General features: G+C 42.0%; 1 protein-coding gene and 1 non-coding gene across 4 annotated transcripts in view; both read right to left on the minus strand.

The window, feature by feature from the left end:
* Nucleotides 1-12,026, minus strand: part of iqsec2b (IQ motif and Sec7 domain ArfGEF 2b) — a 63,639-nt gene that overhangs the window by 9,534 nt on the left and 42,079 nt on the right. For all 3 annotated transcript variants that reach the window (XM_061983208.2, XM_061983224.2, XM_061983215.2), the window contains 5 exons: nucleotides 2,604-2,904; nucleotides 2,179-2,496; nucleotides 671-1,731; nucleotides 435-596; nucleotides 50-172 (listed from right to left, as the gene is read on the minus strand). In XM_061983208.2, coding sequence (XP_061839192.2) covers nucleotides 50-172; nucleotides 435-596; nucleotides 671-1,731; nucleotides 2,179-2,496; nucleotides 2,604-2,904 — 1,965 coding nt within the window. The remainder of the gene's footprint in view (nucleotides 1-49; nucleotides 173-434; nucleotides 597-670; nucleotides 1,732-2,178; nucleotides 2,497-2,603; nucleotides 2,905-12,026) is intronic.
* On the minus strand, nucleotides 4,153-4,225 carry trnav-aac (transfer RNA valine (anticodon AAC)). The gene has a single exon. It is a non-coding gene; the product is annotated as a tRNA-Val (tRNA).

The following is a 12,026-nucleotide window of genomic DNA, read 5'->3' on the forward strand; positions in this document are numbered from 1 at the left end:
GACTCTATGCTAATTGAAAATCTTCAGAGGTTTCTAACGCATAACAAACCTAAAGGCCTCGATGAGTCGCTCCACTTTTTGTGCTTCTCCCTGAACTCTGATTTGAGCCTGGAACTTCCTCAGAGCGTCATCCAGGTCCATTCCTGAGAAGTCCATCTCATCAACCACACAGCTGAAATTGATAACAGAGACATTCACACCAGTTCAGATCTACCCTGAGCTAAAATAACTAAAAAAGTCATCTCAGGGCATTCAATCACTAGATCCGACCAATCTAAGTCTATGAGGACAAACTGATGAAGCCTATACGGATGAGTGGCGAAACGTCTTCCAAGACAAACCAAACAGTCCAGTTGCGATCGAGTGAAGGCCTGAGATGACAATGACCTGGATGAATGACAACTGAAAAAGTCCTTATCACATATTTTACTCACTCCAAAACATCTTTGTTGAATTGCTTCTGACGGTTTCCCAGGAACTCTCCAATCATCTGCCTGCTCAGACCTTTCCTCTCCAGGATAAATCGAGCGATCCCAACAGGAGTGTCGGACACAAAGCCTCTCTCAATCAAGTACTGGATCCCTTTCTCTGGCTTCCTATTATTGAACAACACATTTCTATATCAGTATTCATTCAATGTACATTTTGTTTTTTACTCAGGACCACTTACTTGTTGAAAAGGTTGAGACCTATGCGGTACTGACGTCTCTGCACTACGTCACTGTTGAAGGGTGGCGAATCCCAGCTATGGCGGCTTTCCCTCTGATAGGTCTGCTTGCCTAGAGGGGGCAGAGGTTCCTGCAGACTGTCCTGAGATGAGGAACCAGAGCTGCAGTTGACCGTCTCATTGGAGTTGGTGGTGGAGTTGAGAGAGTCGTTGTCTCCATCTGAGCAACATGGCTGCTCCAGGCCTCCAGTAGGCAGAGCTGTGGAGGACGATGATGACAGAGGGGTCGTGGGTGGCTGCTGGGGTGATGAAGAGGATGAAGGTGTGTCAGGGTACTGGTGGTGATGTATGGGGTGGTGATGGTGGTGGTGGTGGTGGTGTGAGGCCACCTGGTGAGGGATGTGTGTGGGAATGGCTCGTCCAGGCGCTCTGATCTGACCCTGGGCGGCTGCTGTTGAGGGTGAGCGGGCACCTGTGTTGGGGGAGTGTTTGAGGGTTCCCTGAGGAGAGCAAGCCCCCACTGCTGGATCCTGCTCATAAACCATTTGTCTGGTTAGAGAGCCACGGTCTGAACGGTCACTCATGTCTACTGAGCTGTCACTCGGTGGCTCAATAGTGAGGAGAGGCAAATGTGCGCCCCTCAGACGATAGTCTCTGCACTCTGTGCAAGGTGTACTGCGCCGGCTGTTACTACTGCCGCCTCCCTCTGTGTCCCTGCTGTCTTCACGCACTCCGACGCCACCACCAGGTCCCCAGTACTCAGTGTCTGTGCTGCTGGGAGCCCGGTCCGGAGAGAGTGGGGAGGATGGCATGCCGTCATCCATGTAAAGCGTGACATCACTATACGAAGTAGCTGTACTATCTCCATGCATGCTGAGCCCTCCTCCTACTCCTCTGGCTCTTTCACCAAGGCCTCTTTGAGAGGAGGGGTTGCTGCTGCTGCTCCACACACACTCCCCAAAATCTTCACTGAGACCACCACCATCTCTGCTATCCTCCTGAGAGTCATTGCGACCCGCACGGCAGGTCAGGGCATCGTCTATGGAGTCAGCTAAGGACTTAACCTGGATAGAACACAAAAATGGGCAACATTTACATACTATTACCTACCAGGTCAAAAATATCAAATTTCTGATGTAGCTGAAGATGTACTGTACCATGAGACAAAAATCCCTGAAAACCTTAAGTACACTTACCAAGCAATGTGACATCAGCTAAATAATTGATTCAAAATCAATAGGGTTGGTGATAATACCTATACATTTCAAATCACTGAAATAAATATATTAAAGTTGACCCAATGCTGACAAGAAACCTTAATAGAACTCATGCAATAAGTTTTACTTAGCAAGGACTACAGATACACAAAATCCAAAAAAGTTGACAAAATGCCTTTAAATTTAAGGATGCCAAGAACTTCGAGGTTTACCTCTCTCCTCTCTCACAAGACAAACACGAACACATGACCAGTGCATGACTTAGGTGCCCGAAGAGTAACAAAAATATGAGACCTGTTTGGAGAAGGAGTCCTCCAAGTGTGTGTAGTCTCCCGGGCGGTCAGGATCAGGGGAATGAGGAGGTCCTATCGCCACACTGTGAGTGAAACTGGTCTGCGTCTGGGCCTGCTGCTGAGGCTGGCGCTCGTCAAAGGAATACTGAAGCCTCATGTTTGACAGAATGATGCGACGTGTCATTCGACTCTCAGAGGCCGAGCTTCGGAGGCGCTCAAAGTTCTTGTTCATGCGATACTGCCGAAAGGCCGTCTGAATGGTCCTGGCTGCCCTGCGACTCACAAAGGAACCCCCATACTTTCTTTCCAGCATTTCCACCTGGGGAAATAAGGGATAAACTATAATGCAATAACTATCTGGACATTATGTACTATTGCTACTGACTGTAATTTCATTAACTGTAACAGCATCCAGTGTGTTGTTACCTTTTTATCCTGAAGATCAGTTGAGAGTTCGTAACTGTCTGAAAGAGCTTTGCACCTCTTGTTTTCCTCCTCTTCCTGCTTGCGAAGGGCTAGGCTGGCAGGCTGGTGCCGTGTTCGTAATGCCCAGGCCAGGCTGGCTGAACTGGAGGCAGCCACATATGAAGGGCTCCTGGAGCTTGAGGAGATAATACCACCGCTGCTGTCAATGTAGCGCTTGGAGCTTCGCAGGTAAGGTGCCTGGCTGAAAGAAGTGTCTTTGTGGGTGCCAGACTCCCCCGGACACTGGGACTCCACTTCCACACTACAAAGGAAAACAAAAATTGTTACGTGTAAAGTTAACACATTGCATCAGAAGGTTGGTATTAACCTGGATAGAAGCTTATTAACTAGCAGGAAGCGATACAAAAAGCTAGGCAAACACATGTTTACAGCTCTAAATATATCTTGCGGCGTACCCCAGGGATCAATACTGGTACCACAATTGTTCAATCTCTATATTATCAACATTTGTCAAGTTACAAAGGAAATTCAAATAACAAAAGAAGAAACAAATCAATTAAAGAGATGGTTTGACAAAAACATGCTATCTTTTAATTGAAGTAGAACTAAAATAATGCTATTTGGTAACAGTGGGAAAGACAGTCAAAGAAATACAAATAGAAGGTGTAGACATTGACAGGATAAAATAAATCAATTATTTAGGTGTAATAATATAAATCTCATTAAAAAATATGCAACATAAGGTGGCAAGAAATACTTCAATAATGAACAAAGGTAAATATGTTCTAGACTAAAAGTCACTTCATATGCTCTACTGAGTGTTACCATGTCTGAGTTTCCTGTGTAGAAATATGAGGAAATAATGACAAAAGTACATTTAATTCTCTAACTGTGTTATTATGAAGGCTAGTGAGAATAATACATAATGTTGCTTATAGAGAACATTCAAACTTTTTATTGAATCAATAATATTGAAATTCAATGATTTGGTGCATTTGCAAACAGCTAAAACTATGTACAAAGCAAATGATAACCTGCTAGGCAAGAATGTGCAACAATTATTCTCAACAAAAGAGGAGAAATATAAAAAGAAAAAGGAGACAATTTTATTCATCGCACAATGTTACTCACGACTTACAAACAACTATTTACTCATGAGAACTTTATTGATTGCATTAATCTATCTATTTATTGAATTAGTTTGTGTTACAGATTGAGCACAGGGAGTGAACCAACATGTGTGACCAATGACTATGAAACGGAAAAGGGGTAAAGTTAAATGAGTTCTGCTTCTTCCTACTCCTTTTCAAACATGTAGCAATGAGGTACTGGAAATAGGTGATGTAGCATATTTTTACTGTATGCATATTTGAAATAATACCATTAGAGTTAATGCAAAGAACAGAAAGGAACTGACTTTTTCTTAAGGCAATGCTTCTTAATTATTTTTTGTGTAAAAAATGAAAGGTAGTTGTTTAAACATTTAGTTCAAATGGTATGCTGAAGATATATAGTGGGAAAACGATTTATTTACAAATCTGAAAATGCTTGTTTCCGCCCGGTCTCGAACCGGGGACCTTTCGCGTGTTAGGCGAACGTGATAACCACTACACTACGGAAACTGATGACTACAGACGGGACTTTTGCATACTTGTTAAGCCACACAAGCTCTAGCACACAAGTATTATCCAAAAAAGCGTTGCAGCCAAAACAGCAAGATTAGAAAAATAATCTGCCCCATTATCACATTCCGCAGTCCACAAAGAGGCAGTTAGTCTGATGTTCCCGTCTGCTGTTAATCCTTGCTAAATATCGACCTCTTTCTTTCACAGGCAACACGATAGGCGGTGACATGGTCAAACATTAAAATAAGAGTTAGCATATATGCTAGTGCTAACTATTTGAGAGGTGTACCATACCACACAAACTGTATTCAAAAAACCGTTTAAATATGTCCACTATTATATTATAAAACACTAAACGAGGCAACGTGCTGTTGCTATGGTAACTGCAACGATACTACTCAAATTATCACAATCCAATGTGCCACAAAAACAGACGCTGTTATTTAAGGTACAATTACAACGTATTGTTTACACAGTCTTTTTTTATGGGCTATATAATGTTTATGCGACTTCTCAACTCTTCTTTTTTTTGGTTATTTATAATTCCTCCTCCTTGGCTCCTTAAATAGAGAAACTGAGAAGAGGGAGGGAGTTGCTTGGTGACTGTTGCTGTTAGACCTTTTGTGGGTGGTGAGGCAGTTGTTCAGAAGAGAAGTGTAGTTGCCATGGCGATGTATTACCATTATCACTATTAAAGTGGGTGTTGAAGATGCCCCACAGGTTGTAAATGATAGTCTAAAGAACACTTGTCTTATTGTGATAACACTCCATATTAGCGCAAATGGATTGAACCATGCAATGGTGAAATAATCTTTTCACATCTGGCTGTTTTTTGTTTTTTTGTCTAAACTGTTGCATTTTTCAAAGGGGCTTGGAGGAATGCTTTTAAGGGATGGAAAGTGCGTGAGTGCAAGCAGGTAGAGGCAGAGCGAGCTGTGATGTCCTACCATGCACGTCACAAGCAGCAGATGGCCTTTTCATTAAGCTGAGTCATACAATTCTAAATTAGGAAGTAGCAACTTGCAAGCCTGTTTTTTAAAGCTTTTTATGAAATGTATTTTAACTGTGAATGCTTAATTTGTCATATACTCCTAGCTCTTTAAAACAAGAAGCATTTGTTTTATTTAAATTGTGAGTTTGTATTGATGCCGAAGTCTCAAGAATAGCAGCATGAGCTGTGCAAACATGAAACATATGAATGTATTCTGCTGAACGTTTTTGTTGAGACACCATTCAGGATTTATGCGTTTCTCAACAGGGATACACTTTAGACCAGGGGTGTTAAAACTCAAATACAGAGTGGGCCAAAATTTAAAACTGAACAAAGCCGCGGGCCAAGGTTGAACAAATTAACCTTTTAATAGTATAACTTGTTTTAACAAGTTTTGCATTGAATATTGAACAAGCAAGGCTTATATTACTTTATAGTGACATGCAAAATTGAGTTTCAAATAATAATAATAATAATTAAAACATATCAATGGCATATCAAATACAATTTAAATAAAAATGTAATGCCTCTTTTCTATTTGCAGCCTTCTGAGGTAAATATCAACATTAACTTTTTCCACAGGCTAATAAATTAGAAAATAAAATAACAATGAATAAACCAACATTCAGGACTTTAAACTGCTAAGTTTGCAACACACTGATCTAATCTGATGTGCCCAAGCCAGATACCTGACATATTTTCTTGGATGCTAGTTCATTAATGTCGGGGCTCAGGCATCTTTCATTATCGAACAAAGGTGTTTATCAGTCATTATAACTCGTAGTCCACCCGGACCACAGTTTTGAGGGGGTGCTTTAAAGGCACTGCGTTTATCGTCCTCCACGAGCTGTCTTCACGTCTGCTTTTCATCCATTCCAACAACGTGCCGGCTTGATCACAAAATATGTGCGACTTCAGCACGCATACACACGTACATGCAACGCATACTTGGCCAACAGCGATACAGGTTACACTGACGGTGCCCGTATAAATAACTTTAACACTGTTAGAAATATGCGCCACACTGTGAACCCACACCAAACAAGAATGACAAACACATTTCGGGAGAACATCCGCACCGTAACACAAAAGAAACACAACAGAACAAATACCCAGAATCCCATGCAGCCCTAACTCTTCCGGGCTGCAATATACCCCCCCCCCCCCCGTGCGTCGGTTGAGGTGGGCGGGGTTGGGGGGAAGAGTTAGGGCTGCATGGGATTCTGGGTATTTGTTTTGTTGTGTTTATGTTGTGTTACGGTGCGGATGTTCTCCCAAAATGTGTTTGTCATTCTTGTTTGGTGTGGGTTCACAGTGTGGCGTATATTTCTAACAGTGTTAAAGTTATTTATACAAGCACCGTCAGTGTAACCTGTATCGCTGTTGGCCAAGTATGCTTTGCATTCACGTGTGTGCGTGCTGAAGCCGCACATATTATGTGACTGGGCCAGCATTCGCTGGACTGGGTAAAAAGCGGACGTGACGATTTTTGGGAGGGGCACTGAAATTTGAGAGTCTTGCGGGAGGGTAGGCAAGTATGAGAATTAGCGGTGAATGCGGTGTTATCGCGGCACCGCCGCTGAATATAATCGGCGGGCCAGCTCTAGTGTTAATTTGATATTGCCTCAGGGGCCAAGTGAAATTGCACGGGCCAGAGTTTGACACCCATGCTTTAGACCCTTGCCGGTGCCCTCATACAGTGTCATTTTGACGACGCCTGCAACTCATGGTTCACCAGTATCTCCAAGCCACTAAAAACAAAACTGCAAACTTCCCAAAACAAGCTTGTGAGACTCCTGCTCAACCTCTCATACAGGACTCACCTAACTCAAGCCCACTTTACCAAATTGGGATGGCTTAAGACTTGAGGAAAGAGTACACCAAATTGCAATGTGCATGGTATTCAAAATACTCAGACAAATTGTCCCCAAGTACTATTTCACCAGAGTAAGGGATGCTCACAGGTACTACACGAGAAGGAGTTCCTCAGACCTCGTCCCCCCCAAATTCAAGACTCTCATGGGAAAAAATGCATTCTACTATTTTGCCACCACACAGTGGAATGCACTACAAACAGACCTTCAAATTCAAACTTCCCTACTAAATTTTAAAACTGCCATAAAATCATGGCTCAGCTCAACCTCTACCTGATCTGAACCAAAATTGATCCCCAGCAACTTTCCGAAGCATCAAATAGGTTTATATGTGGTTATAGTGTATATATATTTTCTCATTCTGTTTTGCACACTGGAGTCAACATGTGCATAGTCATGTACATAGTGTCATGTACATAGTGTATATAACCCCCCACCTCCGCCCATTTTTTTGTATATATTGTTTTTCAAAGTCTTGTTCACGAGTGGGGGAAGAGTGGATCGTGAGATCGACAAGGCGGATCGGTGCGGCGTCTTCAGTAATGCGGATGCTGTATCGATCCGTTGTGGTGAAGAAGGAGCTGAGCCGGAAGGCAAAGCTCTCGATTTACCGGTCGATCTACGTTCCCATCCTCACCTATGGTCATGAGCTTTGGGTCATGACCGAAAGGACAAGATCACGGGTACAAGCGGCCGAAATGAGTTTCCTCCGCCGAGTGGCGGGGCTCTCCCTTAGAGATAGGGTGAGAAGCTCTGTCATTCGGGGGGAGCTCAAAGTAAAGCCGCTGCTCCTCCACATCGAGAGGAGCCAGATGAGGTGGTTCGGGCATCTGGTCAGGATGCCACCCGAACGCCTCCCTAGGAAGGTGTTTCGGGCACGTCCGACCGGTAGGAGGCCACGGGGAAGACCCAGGACACGCTGGGAAGACTATGTCTCCCGGCTGGCCTGGGAACGCCTCGGGATCCCCCGGGAGGAGCTGGACGAAGTGGCTGGGGAGAGGGAAGTCTGGGCTTCCCTGCTTAAGCTGCTGCCCCCGCGACCCGACCTCGGATAAGCAGAAGAAGATGGATGGAGATGGATGGATGTATTTCAAATCACCTGACATGTATACTGTGTATATATACATCATTTTTTTTAAACATTTACGTAATTGTTTTATATACATGTTACAGGTTATATATCTTTTATTATTGAATGTATCAAATGTGATGAATATGTAATGGTCCACAATGGAAACAAGCCTTTTGACTTTTTGTGCCATCCATTTGCCTTTTTAAAGCATTACATGAATTAAATTCTTTAAGATGTCAATACACTTCTCAATCAATCAATCAATTCAAGTTGGTAAAGCATTTCAAATGAAGCCCCTTAATTCAACCCAGTGCAGGCATTAAAGAGAATAATTCTGCATGTGTGATGTGACCCATTACAGCAGGGTAGAGTTAGATGAACACAAAAGTGGCCATATTGCAGCAGGCAACTACACTTCATTATTAATGGAAGATACAGTCTGTGTTTGTTAAGCATTCTAGAGGCAGGTTCTCTCCAGACGATCACTGATGAACACCAGCCAGATTATCATCACTTCCGACCGTTTAATTGGAGCAGCAACAGATGTTTGGAATTTATCAAACAGGAGACGCTACAGTAGTGAGTACACTGTACTTAGGAAGGGTACCGAATTTGTTAACTATTCCGTCAGTATATTTCGATACATTTGATGTACGTGACGTCATGTTCTGTTGTGAACTTGGCACTAACTCAAGCACTTGGCGGGGAAACAAAGACTCAGGTGCCACTTTTCAATGTACGTAAACAAAATATAACTGGACAGCATAGTTATTATTTGCTTCTTGTTCAATGATACATAAAAACAATACAAAAAAATACAATATACAACACATGAACACACACAAAAGTACCGAAAATTGCTACCATTAAGTACCGGTATTGATTCCTAGGTATTGGGAGTTGGTACCAAATCAAATGCAAAAGGTACCCATCCCTACAGTAAAAGCACCTCCCATTTTAACAACCATTTTATTATATGTTCTTAAGGAACATTACTATAGAAATGAAACTTGGACATAACTTAGAGCTGGGTAATTCAACTAGCGGCCCGCGGGCCACATCCGGCTTGCCAAAGCTTTTCATTTGGCCCGCCGAACATCACCCAAATAGGCTTGATGAAACCAATAAAACTAAGGTTGATCATGTATGCAGTACTCCCGCCACCCCACAGGGGACACAGCGAGGCATACGTGTCACAATGAAGCAGCATGGGGTAAGTCGAAGAAGACTACTCATTCAACCCTGAAAAAAAATCTAAATCATTTGCAAAAATCTGACTTTTGACAATGACTGGACAACAAAATATGAATGTTCTACCTCAAGCAAGTACTTAAGTCATTGTTTTCTGGCGGACCTTTAAAGCGACGGACACGTTGATCCAGACAAGCAGGAACAATGGAAAAAATCCCAGCGTGTAAGCTTCATCACAAAACATTTGTAAGTACATATTATTTATGCATAATGATATTTAGTTTGTTTTGTATTGAAATTGCTGACATCGTGATGTCTTTCGTATTTGTGGTCGTGTTGTTGTTTTTTGTCTGAGAGTGACGATGAAACCTAGTTTAATACTTGTAGTGCTGAATTTGACCAGTAGAGGGCGACAATGCTAATAGTGATAAGTCACATACAGTGTTTGGTGTGTAAATGTTGTGTAATTTCTATATGTGACAACATTTGTAGTTTATTGTGTGAATATATTAACACTAAACCTTGTATTTTATTTATGGAAAATACACAATGGACATAATTGATGTAAAATACACAATAGACATTATACTTTTATGTTTATTTTTTTGAGTCTTACAAACCTAAATGAAGGAAGAAGAGTAAAGAAATAAAACTAAGGAAGGAAAATAATTCAAAAGTAGGAACATCAATCCTCAACAAAAACTGCAGCTTCTTTTTTTCATACTGTTAACTAGCTGCACATGCTGTAAACGAGTTGTGAGGGCAGAATAATTAATTTATTGACAGTACAGTGTGAAAGCCGATGTGTTTACTTTGCAATCAGGTAAACACAGTCTCAAAAAAATATAACTTGCGGAGGCACTTTCTGACGAAACATCCACATTTCGATGTCTGGCCACTGAGCCCTTGAAACTGCGGCCCTCTTCAATATGTAGTTGAATAGCCCCGACTCAAAGCTTGTATAGGAGTGACGATTTACTGTCCACTTAATCAACATCACAGTGGATTAGTTCAACTTTTGTGTTAAAATAATGTGAGCACCATTGTTAGTTAGTACTGCCTCAATCCTCTTGGACATGCAATTCACCAGAACTGCACATGTTGTTATGGGAATCCTCTTCCACTCCTCCATGATGACATCACAGGAGGAGATGGTGGATGCTGCACTCCTCACCTACCGCTTGAGAATACCTCACAGGTGCTCAGATAGGTTCAGGTGTGGAGACACACATTGCAATCATCTTCAGCTTAGTCAGCGAAGTGTCATTTCGGAGCTGTGTTTGGGTTCCTCATCATGCTCTGCTTCACAATGTCATAGTATGCTGGAAATAATGTGTTCTTCAATGAACCAGAGCTCCTTAGTGCCGACAACACTCATGCTACCCCAGACCAAAGCGCTACCACTACCATGCCTAAGTATGGGCGAGACACAATCATGTTGGTACTCACAACAATGGTTGCAAAAGCGTGAGGTGTGTAATCACTTTGTTGAGATTCAGATGCATGACAGGCTTAAATATTTCCATTACTAGAAACATTGATGCAGGACTAATTCAACTTAAACTCAGTTGCTTGTGGCCTTCAACGAACACAACAGCAAGACACTAACGAGAGTGTTAAGGTACTGAGAAGCAAATCTGTACTTTTCTCATGTAATATTTATGTGCCTGCTGTGCATTGGGTTAATGGCCGAGCAGCAGTGGGTCTGACACAGCAACACTTGGATTTGAGGGGATTAATCTCTGCAACAGATGTGCCAATCACCAATTGTCAACTCTTTAGCTCTATTGTTTGTGTCAGATTTACAATTTGTCATTAAGATTGTTAGCAAAAGGCAAATGATACAGGGAATTATTTAGGTGATTTTTAGGAAAAGAAAGTGCAGCATGAAAATATGTTATGAAATTAAAAGTGCATTTTTCCCAAACAAACATGGGCACCATTCTTTTCAGTAGCCACATGGACAATGAAATCATTCACGGGTCAGAGCATTCTTTATCCGCCGACACTTATTCACTTTCATCACACAAAAACTCAATAAGGCTCTGTGCTCTTACCAGCAATGAAAACATAACTATTATTATTGCAGTGATATTAAAGCTTTTTGAAATAAGAAATCAAATTAGAGTTGTGTTGTCTTTCTACAAAGTGGTCTTGGCTTTCACCGGTTATAATGACAATTAATGTCAGATTTTAAGTCAAACGTATAAAGTGATTAGATCATTTGTTCTACAGCAAGCGTGGCACATACAGTAGTTGTATCATCTGTACAGTACGAACATACACGTGTCACACACATCAAACAACATCATAATGCTGACATAAACACCGAATACTCATTTGCAAAAAAAAGCAAATAAGAGTTCTTACCATGCTGTAACTGACAGGAAAACGTATTTGACTAACAAACACACCCTTGCTCTCTCTTTTACTCCTACACCCGTACACAATACAGTGCGTAAAACTTAATGTTCGCTCACCTTGCAAAGCCGCATTCTTCAAGTGTTCCTTGACAGCCAAAAGGTGCCCTCACCCTCCCCAGCTGCTCGCCGCCGCCCTTCCTGCTCGAGTTACTGACACCCATGATTATGCACACACCACAAAAGACTGTCACACAACATTGATACAATGATATACAGTAAACAACATGCATGACCATAATTGTATGCG

The sequence above is a fragment of the Nerophis lumbriciformis genome, linkage group LG01 (assembly GCF_033978685.3).
Source record: "Nerophis lumbriciformis linkage group LG01, RoL_Nlum_v2.1, whole genome shotgun sequence".
Classification (NCBI taxonomy): Eukaryota; Metazoa; Chordata; class Actinopteri; order Syngnathiformes; family Syngnathidae; genus Nerophis; species Nerophis lumbriciformis.